Here is a 17,458-nt window from a genome sequence, read left to right on the forward strand (position 1 = left end):
GGGAAGAAATTCTTCACAGTGAGGGTGCTGAGACACCGGCACAGATTGCCCGGAGAAGTTGTGACTGCCCCATCCCTGGCAGCATTCAAGGCCAGGCTGGACGGAGCTTGGAGCAACCTGGTCCAGTGGGAGGTGTCCCTAACCACAGCAAGGGGGTTGGCACTAAATGGTCTTTAAGGCCCCTTCCAACTCTAACCATTCAATCATTCTATGATTCTGTGATCTTCCTTCTTATCTCTGCAACCTCAATCATCCTGTTTCAGAGCTGAAAAAGGGCAAAGACTGTGGCTGGGCCTAGCACACCACATATGTCTTGAGAGGGATCCCTGCAGCCAGGATATCCTGAAATGCAGAAGCCCGGAATGCAGTCTAATGCGAGCCTCCCTCATCTTTGGTGTGGTGCTCCTGCAGTGCCATGGCTCACCTTTACACACAGGCTCACCTTCTTTGTTGCAGCAGTGTTACCGTGACCTGCTCTTTTAAAGATGAGATCCTTTTGTGCCATGCCTTGTCAGCTGCAGACTGCTTCATATTTTATTTACACATTGGCTTCCTCACTAAGGGTACTAGTCAGCACTTGCTTTTATTGAGTTTCATCTTGTCGATTTCAGCTTCTCTCCCATTTCTCAGTGTCATTTTGAGTCCTGACATGTCTTCAACACTGACTGCAACTGTTCCCACTCTGGTGTCATCTGAAAATTTTCTAGGTATACTCTCTTTGTTAGTGGAAACAAACTGACTCTTCTCTGAATATTTATCTGTTACTATATCTTAGAAGTCAGGCATTTTTAGGAGTCACTTATCTCTCAGATAAAGCCTATCTGACATCTGGTGTGGTTGCAAGAGTTATGACTGCTAATCTATCATTAGGAGCCTGTAATACAGGCATATATAGTGGAGGTTGAATGGAACAGAGGACTGTGGGTTAGGAAAAGTTACATTCCCTTACAGCAGGCAGGAAAACATCTTTCCCACTAATTAAAACAATGAAATGGCCTCTTTCTTATATAAATCTGTATCCTCACTTGCATGTATAGAAGTAAAAGGTGTGATATAATTAGGGTACAGTTATTTTTCTATACTCACAGCTAATATAGATGGTTTGTACACTTTGAAATTAATACAATTTATTTAGCAGAGATACAGTTGGAAATTATGAATATAACTGTGTGCAAAAAATACTTTGAAATGCCAGGCACAGCAAATGAAACTGAATTACCTGCTGTTCTGCTTCTGAGAGATGTATCAGTTCTCAACCTTTATTGTGATTTGCAGATACCATTGAAAGTTAATATGTATAATTTAGGAAAGAATAAACATTTTCTGATAAAGGCTTCCCTGTTAATTAATTTAAAAGTTGATTCCAGAGGTGAACTACAAATAAGAAATTCCAAAGGCAGAAGATTTGCTCATTACTGCATATTCAGAAAAGTCGTTTAATGTATGTGATAAACATCAAAAGCAAATGGAAAAAGAAATGGAACATTTTCATTGGAAAATGATATGGTACTTGTATATGGAAATGTGGCTGATTCAGACTTAGCTGAATGTGTAACATCTGTAGGGACCAATCTTGAAAAGGCTTAAGAATGTGCTTGGAGTTAATTATGCAAATAGTATTACTTGTGTGTTTATAGCTGATTATTTTCTTAAATATTTGCATAACCAGAGCCATATCTGGTTATCAAAAATTGCCCAATTTGCAACATAAAATCTTTTTTAAAATAAATGAACATTAAAATTGATTTCATTTTTAGTTTAAAAGTTTCTACAGTTTTCAGTTGCTAGCTCATATGTCACAATATTTACTCAGCAAAATTTTATTGATATACAACTATTTTAACCACAGTCATTTAACAGTTAGCTGTATATTGAGCTTAGGGATATTCCACCTCTGGAATATATACTGGATTACAGGAAGAAAGATTTCACACATCTTTTCCTAAAATAAAAAAGAAGAAAAATATTCAGTATTTTGTATTTGGACAGAAAACAAGGTAGAAAAATAAGTATATGTGGAATGTATAAGTGCCCTGCTATGAAGCACAACACAAAAAAAAAACAAAACAACAGACTGAAACAGTTTGGTTTTTTTCCTTTTCCCTTCTTAAAGATCTTTCCCTTTCCTTGTAGAGTATTAACTCTACTTTCATCACACTTTCATGTACCCTAAATCTGTCGTGCGAACTGAATGTAAAATGGTATTGTGATTTGGAAATTAATGTCACTTACTTTTCTCAGGTATGGAATGGCTACATGAGATACATTACCCAGGAAAATCAGACTAAGATTTAGGCCAAAAATCATAATCAGACTAAGGAACTTAATATCGTATTGTTTGGCCTTAAAGATTAGTCTTGTATTATCTAAAAGAGTATATATCGTCAATAACTGCGTATAAATTACAGAGGATTTTGAAGAAAAACTAGGGAAACTGTGATGATTATTTTGATATGTAGATATAAATATATATATAAATACATATATATTTTAAATACAATATAAACGTAATTTCATCAATATTTACCTAAGCAGGTAAATATTCACCAGGTTCCTGGTGAAGCTTATTATATTCTGTCTAAATTGTGCAACCCACCTCAGCCTCTCTGGTGGAAATGATTTCTTTCATCTGTTTAAAAATTATGAGTCTGACCTCAAATAAATAATCAGAGTAAATGTAAAATAATATTAAAAAAGGGGGCCTACAAGAAATTTGGAGAAACTTCTTACAAGAGCATTTAATGACTGGGCAAGGGAGAATGGCTTTAAACTGAAAGAGGGTAGAGTGAGATTGGATATTAAGAAGCAGTTCTTCACTATGAGGGTTGTGAGGCACAGAGAAGCTGTGGCTGCCCCATCCCTGGAAGTGTTCAAGGCCAGGGTGGACTGGGCTTTGAGCAACCTGCTCTAGTGGAAGGTGACCCTGCCTGTGGCAGGGGGGTTGGAACTGGATGAGCTTTAAGGTCCCTTCCAAACCAAGCTATTCTATGATTCTATGAAAATGCTAAAATTTTCTTCATCTACTTTGTTAGTGTTGAATCCTTTATAGGGCCTTCCTGAGACTTCTGTGTGCATTCAGGTCACGCTTTATTTGTTGAGATGAGGATATCAGACACCCGTGACCTAAAGAGGAGCTGTGTCCGAAGCTAGTGCTACTCAGATTAGGGGGACGCTGCAGTGATTTTCTTGTAGGTCTCGTATGTCTTGTGGCTCTGGCCCCTGGGAGAGCCAACTGTGAGAGTTAGAGGCCACCAGACCTGCACATCCTAGAGCCCCCTTGGTTTCCCTGGATGACTGGCTAGCATCACAGCAATGTGATGCCACCTGTAACCACCCTGTATTTCCTGGAGATTCTCTGTGAGATTAGAGAATATGAACCACCATTTTCTCCCGCCTCTCAGTCTGGTTCTTCCATCTCCATCCAGAAATCTGTCAAGCATGGAGAAAGCCCTCTGTGGGCCCTTTCTACAAAAATGGTTAGTAGGCCATGAGAAGAATCTGTCTCTGTGCCTGTGAGTCAAACTGCAGACTCTATTAACACCACTAATCTAAGCAGAGTGCAGCTAATGGGAAAATGTTCTCGTAAATTCTCATGCCGATTCTAATTTTGCACTGCTTTATCATCAAAATAATGTGGAACATGCTCTTAAACATGTTCTTAAACACCACCAAAAATAAAAAACATAATAGTGGTAATTCCAATTCGTTCATGATGGATGAGCACAGAAACATGATGAGCACAGAGACATGCCAAGGCTCTCGACTGTGGTTCTGAGGCAATTCTATTCTGAAGGAATATTTATGATCACATTGCCTGATCCCAGATGTTACTTCAAGATCGAATTTTTCACAGCTAAATAAGTCTTTTAATACTGTCATGTCTGTGTTTCACAGCCTAGAACATTGAGCATTTGTTTTTTTTTCCTGCACTTGTGTTTGTCTCAATCAGCAGAGGAGATGGTCTTGTATATTACATGACTGAATCCTGTTCCAACTAAAGGGTATTGAAACGTAAAGAATTTTCTATGAAAAGAGGAAGAATGAACTTACCACTTAAAAATTCTGCTTATATAGTTGCAGTGCTTTCCCAGCTATGTATTCAATGAATTCAGCACTTTTTGGGTCTAAGTTGGGAGGAACTTTAATGGTGAAAGTAGGTGAAGTCAGGATATTCACGTCTACCACAGTTTCATTTTTACTAGAGGGATCCCCAGGTACCACCTAGAAGAGAACGAATCAGTACTTTAGACGCTACAAATTATTGTGTGCTTTTAGTTTTGTTTATACCCTCTGTGCCTACTGTCTTTAATAAGAGAAAATTAAAGGAATATTTTAAGCTTATCTACTTTCCTTACTTTCTTCTGTAAAGACAGTGGGTGTCTGCATTTATGCCAAAGCTTACTGTAGGTGGTTGGAAGAGCTGACATGGCACTGTGAGACCATATTAAAGAACTGCATGTTAAACCTATAAAGAACTTCTACTCTCCTAATGAAAACTTGTGTGAGTCGTCCCACTACTGTCAAGACAGAGTTTGTGTGCTTGAAGTTACTAATTTCTGTGTGTTTTTGTAAACCAGACTTAGTAGCTTTATTTTTCTGGAGCGCATAGCCTCAGGTGGGACAGTGTGCTTAAATATTGCCTGCTACCTTGTTCCTGATTTTGAGCTTTTTTGGTGGATTGCACAATCATTTTGTATAAAGTTCTTGTAGTAATAGTAGTACCTTGAATTTCTGAGTTGGAAGGGAGGGTAGGATTTGTCTCTTGCCCAAGAAACCAGATTTAATTTACTTTGAATATATTCTAGTGTGAGAGATAAAGTTATTTATTGGAATATTGACTAATGCTTTTAAAGATATGCAGCTTCCACTGCAATAATGTGCATAACATTTGCCTTCTTTGAGCTTTTGGATATGTAAGTGCAGACATAGACATCTAGGTAGGTGTTCAGTGATCTAATAAGGATGTGTTACTAACTGGTACAGTGAATTTTATCTGTGAAGGTAATCTGAGGCCAATCAAAGCTGCTAGTGTCAATTTACTCTTATCAGACAGTGATTCAAGTTAGCCTGTCAGCCATCCATCAGACTAAAAAGATTTAGAGGAAAACAGTTCTAATCTCTGGAGTTTCAGATTCAAGATGAGTAGGAACTTTGTGTTGTTGAAACCAAACATTATACATGTACAGACATCCACAGTCCCCAGGAACATGTGTATGAGCAAACCTTAGACCAAAGATAGCACTGTTTGGAAGACAGCCCTTACCTTAACTATATTGAAAACATTTTCTGGTCCGATGGTCATATTGGATAACTCAGACACCCACCCAAATCTTTCTTTCATTTTGTTCAGCAAGTAGGAAGTGTCTTCTGTATGATGCTGAACCACCTGGAGAATCTGCTCGTACTGCTCCCCTGAGAGATTAACCAGCTTAAAAGCTTCATCAAACTTTATATGCAGTTCGGGAATGTTTGGGCAATCTGTTAGAAAAGACAGCCAGCATGAAGCTTATATGAAACTAGTAAATCTTGTACTTCATCTTTTCTACCTGAAATGTAGAATACTGTAAAAAGTCTGGCAAGGGGCATGTTTTGGCTTGGTGTTTAAATAATGCTAAAGAAAAAAAGAGTAATTCTTGCTGACCTCTTCTGGTAGATTTAGTTTAAGCTCATAATGACTAAATGGATTAATTATCATATTTGTCGTAGTACAATAACTTACCAAGTACTTTTAGCTTATTTTATATTTCATGGCAATATATTTTCTATTATGTTAAATAAGAACTTGTAGATTTTGCATATAACAACTTCATAATCTCCTTATACATTATATTTTGCTTTTAAATGCTCATATTTTAAAAAGTTACAAGGCCTTCCAAAAGGCCAAGTGCAAAGACAAGCCCCTGGGTTGGGCAAACCCCTGGTATCAGTACAGGCTGGGAGATGAAGGGAAGGAGAGCAGCCCTGTGGAGAAGGACCTGGGGACACCAGTGGATGAAAATCTGGGCATGACCTGGCAGTGTGCACTCACAACCCACGAAGGCAACCAGTTTGCCCAGAGAGGTGGTAGATGCCCCGTTCCTTGTAACATTCAAGGCTATGTTGGACAGGCTTCTGAGCAATGTGGTCTCATTGAAGATGTCTCTGCTTATTGCAGGGGGATTGGGCTACCTAACTAACTTCAAAGGTCCCTTCCAACCCAAACTATTCTATGATTCTATTATATAGGTTATAAGAGGGAAGTCCACAGTCTGTATTAGTTTTCCTGCCGAATGTTAAGGCCCAGTATTTATCTAACAGTTAGACATTAGTTTGTGACTAGTATCAACTGCCATGAATTCAGAACTGAAGATGGCTGTTTTTTTCGTTACTGAAATATGTATTTAGAACAAGAATATTACATGAAACATACACAAATTGCTGTGGAAAAATTCAGTTTATTCTCTGTCAAATAGAACTATCAAGGGACACCTTCAGGCTGATAGTACAGTACCCACGGATACAAACTGTTATCTGTAATACTCAGTTTAAGACAAAAAGATATTTTTAGTGAGATGGAAGTGGTCCGATACTCTTTTCAAAATGTGTCATTGGATCATTAATATTTGCCATACTGTAGATATTCTGAAGCTGTTTGGGTTTAAGCATGTTCTGTGGCTTTTAAGACATAAATAATTCTGGAAATACAGATGGTTTAAACTGCTGTGGGTGTCCTGAGACCCGTTCTAGCTGATGCAGTCTGATTGTTTTTCCATATGCCCATGGAGGGTGAATGTCAAGAGTTTTGCCATCTCCTTATGTATTGACAAGCAGACCCCTTTCTGTCCTTCATGTCAGGCCTGATTCCTGACATAATTCAACAAAGAATAATTACAGGCTTTTCAGTGTTTGCTTTCCTTGTGAGGTAGCTCAGTGCTACCTGAAGTTATGCCTGGCTGTCTGCAGGCGAAGCAAGTGGCAGGAGTCTGGGCTTCTTACTTACTGCTCGCACTTCTGCTGATCCCAGGCAGGATCAGTTAATGCCTAGCGTCTTGCTTGTCTGCAGGACGGCAGCACAAACAAAATAGGTGTTTTGTTACAGATATAGAACACTGGACCTCCAGTGGTATGTTAACAACTGAGTTATACTGACCCTCTGTGGAGACAGTGGGGAAAGGGAGTTGAACTCATCTGGAATGAGGAATAGTGCTTGTATCCACAGTTACATTGAAAACTCAGTTACTGAATATTTCATTCCAAAAATGTGGAAACAGCACAGTAGAGAGTGACAGCCTCAAAATCCACAAACCAGTGATTAGTGCATTACAGAAAAAAGCACATAATCAGAAAATAGCTATTTACCATGCAAAAGGTTGTCTTGACATTTCTGGCATCTCTCATGAAACTGGGGGCATCCAGAGGAGTTCTCCCGAAGCTCCCTGCACAGAGGTTTCTGGCGCCCTGGCACAGTTTTTGAGAATATGCCACTTCTGTCAGGATCTAGAAAAAGTCACAGTTTTTTTAGACTGCCATTAAGCTTAGGGTCTTGATAAATACATGTTTGTCACCTGCTCTGTGTACTAGAATATGATTTCTTGCTCTTTATCCAGAATATCTGGCCTAAATGCTTCCCTCTGTCCCTCACCCCAAAAGCAATAAAACATTAAAAAATAGAAGTCAGGAGAAGATACAAATCATGCTTTCTTTCAAGGAATTCATGCCACTATAGTATATTCCCTCATAAAGGCATAGTAGTGTATTCCACAGTAACAGCCAAACAATTGCTAATATTATTACATGATATTTCTACAACATGCAAGTGCTGGTGGGATCTTTTTGGCCCTTAGAAGTCAGGATGTTTCGGAATCATGTACAGATAAATGAGAGCAAGTATCACAGCTTATTTAGGAGGTAACATGGGTCATGACATGGGAAAAAATAAAAAAACACTGAATCACTTAACTTCATATTTCCTGATCACCATATAATGGTTATGTCACCTGCCACTCAATTATGCCATATGCTTACTGTGATCTTCTTATAGACAGGCACCAGCATGTATTTGAATGATGCTTGGGTTTTATCTGCACTAGTAAGATAAAAACAATAAGGCTTATTTGTATTCTAAAAGTTGACCATGGGTTTTTTACTCCAGTAAGAGTTATCACCTGAAACCAATGTTATGCCGAGAATTTTTCTGGTCACTGGAAAACCCGATGGCTGGTCTGTGTTTGATTGGTACACTGCATTGTTGCAGTAGCCTGGAACATGGCTTGTAGCTCTCTGGCTGTGCTTAATGTCATTTGGCAAGGGCAGGGATATGCCTATGCTAATTTTTTATAATTTGGGGCATGTCAATGACATAATACAGATAATATCCTGACAGGTGTTGAAGTCAGACCTGTCAGTCAGCCTTATGAAAACCTGCATCCATCATGAATTCAAGTGCTCCTGAGGGACTCCTGGAAATAGTTTGAGAGTTGCCATGAAGATCAGGCTGTGTAGGACCTATAAGTCCCCATGTGACATTTCTCTGATCTCTAGGTGATTTGTACCTTTTCATTTAACTGATAAAGTTATCCTTGACCCATGCCTGTTTAACCAAGAAAGCCTCCAGATCTTCCATACAGTATCTCACTAACATACAGCAAACTGAATCATTAGCTATAGTTTAGCAATTCTGAGATATTTGGTGTCACTGACAGTTGATTTTCATTTTCTAACACTTACCTTTAGCTTGTTCTGGCACATCTCTTCTATTATCTCTGTATTCATCAAATACTTCAGTAATCACCTCGCTGACACCTTCAAACACCGTCTTACTGAAATCAAAAACTACCTGTAAGAAGACAGGTATATCCCAGCCTTTCTGTAAGCTGTCATTTCTGGTGGTGACCTCAGGTAAAGCTGGCATGCTGGGGGAGTCAGTCAAGTCCAGCTCAGACATGAAATACGTCTGAAAAGATTGATCAAATTCTTTTTGCATCCGCTTGAAAAAAATCAGACTTCTGTCAAATATGGAGCCCATGTCTGATAACAGTTGGCTAAATAAATCTTCCATTTTTACTAGCTGGGTATCCTCTTTCTCAGGCTTTTCATTAAACTGGATGTCTTTTCCTTGATCCTCATGAAAAGGAAAAATGAGTGGAGGTATTTTCCTCAAGAAATCTTCAACCTGTATATAAGAAGGAGATGGATGAGCTGTCCGACAATTTATCAGTTTTTCATCTCTCAGAGAGGTGGCTCTAATTTTTCTCCTTCAAATACCCATAGAAATAATGCCCTCTTAATAACTGCAAATACAGTATTGTCTACAGAGTAATTTATGACACTAGACTCTAGAGAGTGAAAGTGCATTCAGTCTAAATCATTAGCTCCAAACCAGATCTGGAGTAAAAGCATTGCCCAGTTGTATTTTAACCTGTGGAGGCTCAAAGTTAGTATCAGCACTTGGGTTTCTTCCAACAAACAATTTGGACTTTATCTTGGAAACATTTCTGTGGTACTTATACACAGTTTAGGGAACAGAAGGTGATTGTTCTTGCTGTGACCTGTAAACACCCTCATGTCCTTGTGCAATCTGACACTCAATGAAACAGTGGCTCCGAGTCCATGGTTTGATGATGGAAGAGACAGAGTGTCGACTCTGCTTTATAGAGTTCCCACTTCCTCGGTCTCAGCCATTGGTTCCCTACTCTGTGCTTCAGTGTACTACCTTTGTGTGAGCAGATGGTGTTTTGTGGAGCCACGCTTCCTGGCATTAGAAAACTGGTAAGTGTTAAGAAGCACCCTGCCAAACACACATATAGATATACATATGCTTATTTTTTATTCTTTTTTACTTGGATCAGCTGCTTGATCTGACCACTAGTGCAGCTCAGAGGGAAGGTGAATTGTGAAATGGCGCTGCAGGAACAGCCTAAGTAAGCCAGTATTGCCCCTGATGCCTGTGTGTCATCAGCTACCATCTTTGTCCTCTTTTTTCAAAACAATTTAGGTCACAGCACGTTTTTTACTTTGAATGCTTCAAACAAACCATATAGCTCACTGAGGAAATTACCAAGAAGGTCAACGACAGTGACAGTGCAGTGTATAACTTTTACTGCAGTGATTTCAACCTGACATCCACAGACCCTTGAAAGACCCAAGAGATACATCTGAGGTATCCATGAGACATATCTAAAAAGCTGAAACTATCATCAATTGTCTTAAATTTAATATCTTCAACATTTTTACCTGAATAATTTTAAGAATACACACAAATGTTAAACACTTTTGCTCTAACCCTTGTCACTCCTGAAACACACCATGTTTAGTTTTTAAGTTACTATATTTTGTAATTGCACAGTTTCGTTTTTTAAGCTGCACTTCAAGCATATGCCCAAATAAAAAGTGTGATTACAATTTTCTTAAATATTGAAATAATAATGTGCCAGCCAGGAAAGCGTATCTTCTTTCTGGTAGAATTAGGGGACTCTCCTTTGTTGACAGTTTGCTTTATTAAATAAAAAGTTAAACCTTTTAAAGCTGTTTTGTTCCTCAAAGGAAAGATTTAAAATAAAATAAATACAGGAAAGAATGATGTTGTATAAGCAGGTGATTTTTATTCCCCATGGAATTTTGCTAACTATAGCCACACTTTTAACTCTGCTGATTTTCAGATGGACCATAAAGAATTTATGTGGCATTTTTCAGTTTTTCAGCATCTTAATGCAAGTCTTAATGTGAGAGACAACATTGTATATATGATGTGACTCTCTTGGAATCAGGGGAATAATCAATGTCCATGAAGTCACACCAGGGTGCAGTCAAATTCATTTTGGTTCATTGTTCAATGAATATAGTCGCATGTAATCTCTGCCATATAACATGAAACATTTCCAGACCCTCCAAATCAAATTAATATTAGTAACCACATAACAACTGGCAGATACTGGTATTGAGAAAGTAAGACATGTTCTCACTAAAACTGTTAGGTAAATCCAGGAACATTTCCCAGATACAAATTTTTTTCCTACCTTTCTTCTAAATGTTGACAAACCATGTTTGCAAGTTGTATAATATCTCATGCAGGTACTTTCTAAACAAGATTCGCATTCATCCCATAGATTTTTCAAGGTTACTTGACACTGTCTTTCTTCTTCTTCTAATCTTTCCTTTACTTCATCCATAAGTCTCAAGGCTTGCTAAGTAAGAAAAAGATTCAGTTGAGGGCAATTTGCAGATTAATATTCTAAATACTTATCCCAGTGCTGATCACTCATTCTGGTTCCTGGTTTTGCTAATCATTAACTGTTAAGGGTAGATAGTCTTCTCATCTGAGTCACATATGGAGGGAACTGAAAATTGAAAACCTTTTTGTTACAGGGTTTTTTCATGTCGGAGGGCATAGCCTACAAAACCAAATGGATCTCTACCTGGATCTTTGAGGTTAAGAAAAAACCTTTTTACACATCTTTCCGTTCAAGAAGTATTGAACCTCTCACAGGGTCATGTGCTCTATTCATATAATTTTTCCTCCTTATCATATCTGCAGTATTCATCTGTTCCTGCTCCATTCATTAAGGGACTGGTATTTCATGAGGCTAGGGACTTGTCATACATAAATTCTTATGATCAGAAATACGTAAAAGTACAGCATTTCCTCTGGGATTATACTAATCAAAAGACTGTAGTGAAGGCATTTCTTCCTGGTCTTGTGGAGGTGTGAGGCACCATACTGAAGGGAAACAAGATGCATTTTGGAACACTGCTTCTATTTACTGGGTCATGTAGAGCACAAAGCTGAACAACTCAGAAACATCATGGCTTAGATGACTCAGCAATAGAAAGAAGAGTTCTTCCCATTGAAGTAGATTGCACATCATGAATTTCTTTCTGCAAATACAACATATTTTACCAGTTTAAAAATGTTCCAAACAGTGTTCCAAGTTGTTCCTAAGTGTGAGAGAAACCTTTTAATTTGTCAGTCTTGCTCCTTTTTGGCAGCATTTCAATAGGGAAGAGGCTCACAAGAGAGAAATCTTTCAGAATGTGCTTGGTGGAGACAGTAACTTTGGGCTTCATAGTCTATGTTTAATTATTTTCTGATCTTTCTAATACATTTATTCAGTGTTTTTTGAACTCTTGCTGTAGTTGTAAGTTCTGTGTAAATGAAATCATCCAGTAAGAGCTGTCAACAGCATAGATCATGGGAGTGGACTACTGTTCCTAAAGATGTTAGAAAGCTGTATCAGTCACTTTTGGCTTGCTAATACAAATAGCTTAAACTACCACATGGTGGGCCAAGAAGGAATTTTCCTTCAGCTTCACTGAAAGCAAGATTTAGGATCTTTGTATTTTTTTAAACATACAGTAATATCTATTTCTCAGGATCATCTGAGCACAAGGCTCTGAGCCTAGGCATTGCACTAGGACACTGGAAATTCCCCTGATACCCTGTACTTTCTCTAGGGCACACTAACACTTGTGGCTTTGGTATTTTTCTGAAGGTCAGGTCTGAAGTTTGCAAAGCAAGCTGGGAAGTATCTTATGGCCTGAGGTGTATAAAGACATGCGGGGCAGAGCTTCTGTACAAAATACCTTTATATGGTTGCTTGCAGTTGCCTTGGTGTGAATTCAGTGAAGCAGGGGATTTCTAGAAATAAGCACTGAGTGCAATACTTGAAGTAACACATTGCTGTTACAGCAGCTCTGGCACCCGGATGTTACAAAACTCAGGTTCTCTCTCCAAAGTAATGTTTGAGTCCACATACAGCATTTAATATCTCCTTTTACTGCAGAACTTCTGTACCTCTACATGGTGGTCACCATCAGCTTGACTAGGCTGCTGCTGGTTACCTCCCAGTTGCTGAATAAAATGAGAGCGCTCAAATCTCAAGGAAGGCTGTGTCAGATAATGCGTTTTACTTTGCAACCAGGATGGGCTGGGAGAAGGTAACTCACTAACTAGTGGTAAATCAGCTGTATTTTGTCTAGTGCTCACTCTTTCTGTTTCATTTAAAAAATAGCTTAGACATTCTGCCACAGGGAAGAATTAACGGTATTCCACTTTGTTAGAAAGCTGTATTTCTGAGGAAAGACAGAAACTCTTCACCTCTAGCTTTCAAAAGAACCACACAATCTGGAAGAGGCACCAGTGAGGCAGGCAGTGCTCTTGTTCAGTGCTTAATTCCAGTACAGTCTGAAAGCTTCCCTTAGGGTTGAAGCATCAGTCTGCCAGGGTCCTGGCAGCAGGCAAGCTCTTTCTTAAGAAATTGGCAAATATAAACTAATGTTTTAACTTCTGAAACGTGAACATGTAGGTTCCTGATAGGCTATTAAAGAATGTCTGTTGGCCCAGCTCCTGTTTCCAGGATACAGGCAGTGAGAGCCTCTGTGGAGATGCCATGAGAGTTTTCTTCAGCTAGTGAGAGAAAGGGGCAGAAACAGATTTCCTATTGATCTGTGACCACATAAAGAGATGTATGCTGCTCAGAGTGTACATACACTGTGGTTTACATTCTTTCCAAAAAAAGGGAAGACACCAAAGGATCCCTGCTGGCTTGCTTATTGGCCTAAGCACAATGGCATGCCCTGCTACTTCCAGGAGGCAGACTAAACCCATATACAACCTGGCTCATCTTTGATTAAAAATAGCCACAACTTAACAGAAATACAAGCAAAAAAATTCCAGATGCGCTTCAGTTACCTTTTTTTCTTCACTGCTCTTCTTCAAGGTTTTCATCAGATCTATGTGCTTATCTTCATTTCTTTCCATCATAATTTTCATCTGCTTAATACCAATCAAAGCTTTCTTTACCTCTTCATCTACATACTTCTCTCCAACTTCAGATAATACTAAAAAAAGCCAGAATATACAGTGATTTAATCAGATTTTAACACTATCACAAATTGTCATGCACTGATGATGGAGAATGAAACAGCTCTGTGTCTCCCTACAGTTGCAGAGCCAAATCTTTAGATAGTGAACGCTGAATAACACAGAGCCAAGACGGTTGCCATCAGATAAGAAGCTGACCCAGAGCCTTTGCCACTGATCAGCTGTGTGTAACTCAAGCTATATATCCAGCTGTCCCGCTGCTGATCACTGAATCCCAGAACAACTGCGGCTGGAAGGCACTCCTGAGACTGAGTCTACTCCCCCTGCTCAAATCAGGGTCAACTAGATCAGGTTGCTTAGGACCTCATCCTGGCTTTTGGATGTCTCCAAGAATTACTCATCAGTTTTCTGATGACGTAACATATATATAAGGAAGAAGTTCTTTATTGTGAGGGTGGTGAGGGGCTGGAACAGGATGCCCAAGAAAGTGGTGAATGCTCCATCCCTGGCAGTGTTCAAGGCTAGGTTGGACATGGTCTAGTGTGAGGTGTCCCTCACCATAGCAGGGGGGCTGGAGCTAGATGATCTTAAGGTGCTTTCTGACTTTAACCGTTTTATGAGTCTATGATTCTATACTTATCTTTATCTAAAAGCCGTGATAATTTTCCTTTACATTTAGAAAATGTAGATTACAGGTGCCTTCAAGCTGCTTTCATAAGAATACAGTCTCTAGACTTCTTGTGAAGTAATGACTGTAGATTTTTGGTGAAAGCCCAGATTGGCCCATATGCTGCACCTTGAAGCTCTTTGTGATTACCTGTCTTTCATCTGTATCTGTTCCCTTTCCAGAAATACCCTGAATATCACCGGGGCTATACAAAACAAGTAAAAAACCCAACACCCTGAGACTGCCAAAAGCATGCCAGTCATTTCTTCCTTTATAACTTTTTTTCCCTCCCCTAGCTTTTTGTTATGGAAATATTGTTAATATGGACTGAAACAAAGGAATATTTCATTGCTGATCCTCTTGGAATTCTTATCCACAAAATAAAGCCATGCTTAAAGGTGACTATATGCAGAATAGCTGGGTTTTTTCTAAATTAAGTAATTTTGCTTCAATTATTTGTAATAACCATCTTTTCCAGTGATTTATTTAATTGTACAATAAACATTTTCAAAGATTATTTAAACAAACAAAATAATTCAAGGTCTGTTGAATTTTGCGTTGATATTCTAATGATCTATAAGAGACCAAATAACTTATGAAAGTGCTTTAATACTTTTTTGCAAGGGGATGCTTATCTGTTAATCCCATTACTTTCTCATCCTAGTTGTTCTTATCTCCGCACTGTGTGTGTGTGGATGCATGTAGTCAGCTCTATGATGGCTTCTAAGCTCCATACATAAAAGCAGGTCCTCTTGACAGAGGTCAAAATGTACCAGGAGACTGGAGACCTAGGCTCAGGGGCTTCCAGCACACCCCTGGTAAGAAAAGCATACATACGCTTCAGGTTTTCTCGAAGATTCATTTCCTCCTGCTTTGTCGGTGCACATTGATGACCATTCAGCCATAGCACATATATTATAAGTAACCAAGAGGACTTCATGTTCTTTCTGTTAAAGAAGCAGTTAAATGTAAGCATCTTCATGATGTTCATATGCTTAGGTGAAATGTTTACTGAGTATTATACAAGATACCATTAATTTTTACTTTAACTGTGGTTTCTGAGATTTCTGACATGCACCTAAATGCTACTGTTAGTGAAAACACATAAGTAAGAAGCTTGACCTCATTTGTAGTTATCTATTCAGACTAACTAGATGAATTCCACTGAGTTTGCACAATGGTGTAACAGAACCAGGACATATATATAAAACCAAAAGCTTATGCATCTCATCTGTCCCTTTTCTTCCTTATGTACTGCTCTCACACTTTGTCCTTATTTCATATTATAAATGCATCCATGTTAAATATTACTGCCAAATTTGAAAAGGCAAATTTCTAGATTGTTTTTCCCTTCCTTGTCTCCATACATGCAATTCCATTCCTTATACTTCAGGATAATACTTAATGTAGCAGATGCAATAATAGGTGTGCAAAGAAACGGCAGATCAGTTTTGTAAGCAAACACATCAGCAACTGGAAGAAATTCCTGCAAAATAAAGGAAAGAAATGCCCTTTGCTTTATTTGCCACCCAAGAACAATTAGAAGTGAAAGGTTTATTTTTTAGAAACCATGCAACTCTATTTCATAGTTCTCATCTGATTAAGTGAACACAGTATTTAAGTAACTTTGTTAACCAGTATAGCCTTCATGGAAATGCAGTTACCAGCTGCAAGTGCAAATGTAAATTAAGAGCCTGGATTTATTTATAGCCTGGATTTACTTCCATAGTAAATTACTTGCATATTGTATCTTTACATTTATAGCAAAAGACCATTTAACTTTACAATGAAATACAGACCCATCACCAAAGAAAAGTTAAAAAAAAACCCAGTACATTTACCATTAATACTGAAGCACCTCCTCTGCAAAATTGCTCCCCGCGTCAGGAAGGGGTCGGGCTGTGTCTGATCTAATTGCTGGAGTGTCAGGGATTTTGCCATGTTCTACTTATCTGATGAGAACGTACTTAATCCTATTAAACGGACGTTTTGTCATTAAGCTGGAGGACTTCTGAGTGTATGGGACTCTATGCTCATGCCTGTGGGCAAAACCACTAGAGGGAGCGTTGGGCAGAATTGCATCATTTAGCGTAATTTGGTTCTGCTATTTTTCTGTAGTCGGTAGCCGTTCCGCTGACCAGCTCTTCCATTGCTTTGCTTTTTACCTTGGGAGACATCTGCAGCTTATGTTCTTAGTGAAATTCTTGCAATTAGTTTGGCTAAAAGTAGCTTCCAACATCGAGTCTCTTCAGTGTAGTTTTAGTTTGCTATAAAAAGCACAGTATTACATAATGGCCTTCTTCATTTATCTTCTGAAGATACAGGGGAAAAAAAATCAGGAATCCAGATGCAAGCTGGCATATGACTAGAGTCTGAAATGAGATAAGCAAATTTTGGCATTCTGTACATCATTATACTTGCTGATGTTTTGGGAGTTTGCCCTTTTAAAGATTTTCTTCAGTTAATCCACGTGTGCAAAATATGCCTGGAATTTGACCTGCATGAAGTTTTAGATGCTTTGAAATGAGATATTTAAACACTAACAGATGCTTGATATAAAATATAGACAAGTATTGTTAGCAAATCATATCCCACCTTGTGATGTTCAGAATAATATCCCCTTGAATTCAAAGAGGAGATGGGGGAAAGCAGATGTCTGTAGCCTGTGGTCTGTAACAGCAGTTTTAAAACAACCCATTCTTTTTTGTTTACCTCATAGCTCATAAAAGCCAATTGATGATTGGTGGTTAAGATCTAGCATGATTAATGCTGCTTAGGCAAGAGATTTGAAGGGTTTATTTTTAAACACGTTATCGGGAAGAGTGGAGAACCTGTTAGCTCTAATGAGAACTGCAAATCCTCAATTTGCATTAAAAATTAAGATAGTTCCACTCTCATTTTCTGAAAATGGTGGATGGGAGTGGAATATGTATTTTATTTTAATATATATGAATTGCTGGCTCACTAAAATGCTGCTAACTCCTTGACCAAGA

At 38.5% G+C, this 17,458-nt stretch overlaps 1 protein-coding gene across 2 annotated transcripts; it reads right to left on the bottom strand.

Annotated features, from left to right (window-relative positions):
* Positions 1–1,722: 1,722 nt before the first annotated feature.
* Positions 1,723–16,831, bottom strand: CLUL1 (clusterin like 1). Of its 2 annotated transcripts, none has more exons than XM_057397597.1 (9): positions 16,631–16,831; positions 15,303–15,412; positions 13,667–13,815; positions 10,995–11,162; positions 8,707–9,151; positions 7,339–7,476; positions 5,264–5,478; positions 4,051–4,221; positions 1,723–1,942 (listed from the first exon to the last, which is right to left on the bottom strand). In XM_057397597.1, the coding sequence occupies exons 1-8, from the start codon at positions 16,702–16,704 to the stop codon at positions 4,054–4,056; spliced, it is 1,467 nt and encodes a 488-aa protein (XP_057253580.1). In that variant the 5' UTR covers positions 16,705–16,831; the 3' UTR covers positions 1,723–1,942; positions 4,051–4,053. The 2 variants fall into 2 exon arrangements, with proteins under 2 accessions (XP_057253580.1, XP_057253581.1); XM_057397598.1 differs by lacking the exon at positions 16,631–16,831 and adding an exon at positions 16,307–16,468.
* Positions 16,832–17,458: the final 627 nt, after the last annotated feature.

This window comes from Pezoporus wallicus, unplaced genomic scaffold (assembly GCF_028554395.1).
Source record: "Pezoporus wallicus isolate ANWC-B61680 ecotype Strahan unplaced genomic scaffold, APGP_CSIRO_Pwel_v1 contig_227, whole genome shotgun sequence".
Taxonomy (NCBI): Eukaryota; Metazoa; Chordata; class Aves; order Psittaciformes; family Psittacidae; genus Pezoporus; species Pezoporus wallicus.

Bases quoted from the DNA above. Each gene is read 5' to 3' on its own strand.
- CLUL1 (XM_057397597.1), bottom strand. From the start codon at position 16,704: ATGTTGGAAGCTACTTTTAGCCAAACTAATTGCAAGAATTTCACTAAG. The intron at 13,816-15,302 runs GTATGTATGCTT...GGCTTTTTTTAG, and splicing joins TCTTCGAGAAAACCTGAAGC to TATTATCTGAAGTTGGAGAG. The intron at 7,477-8,706 runs GTAAGTGTTAGA...GACTTTTTCTAG, and splicing joins TGTGCCAGAACAAGCTAAAG to ATCCTGACAGAAGTGGCATA.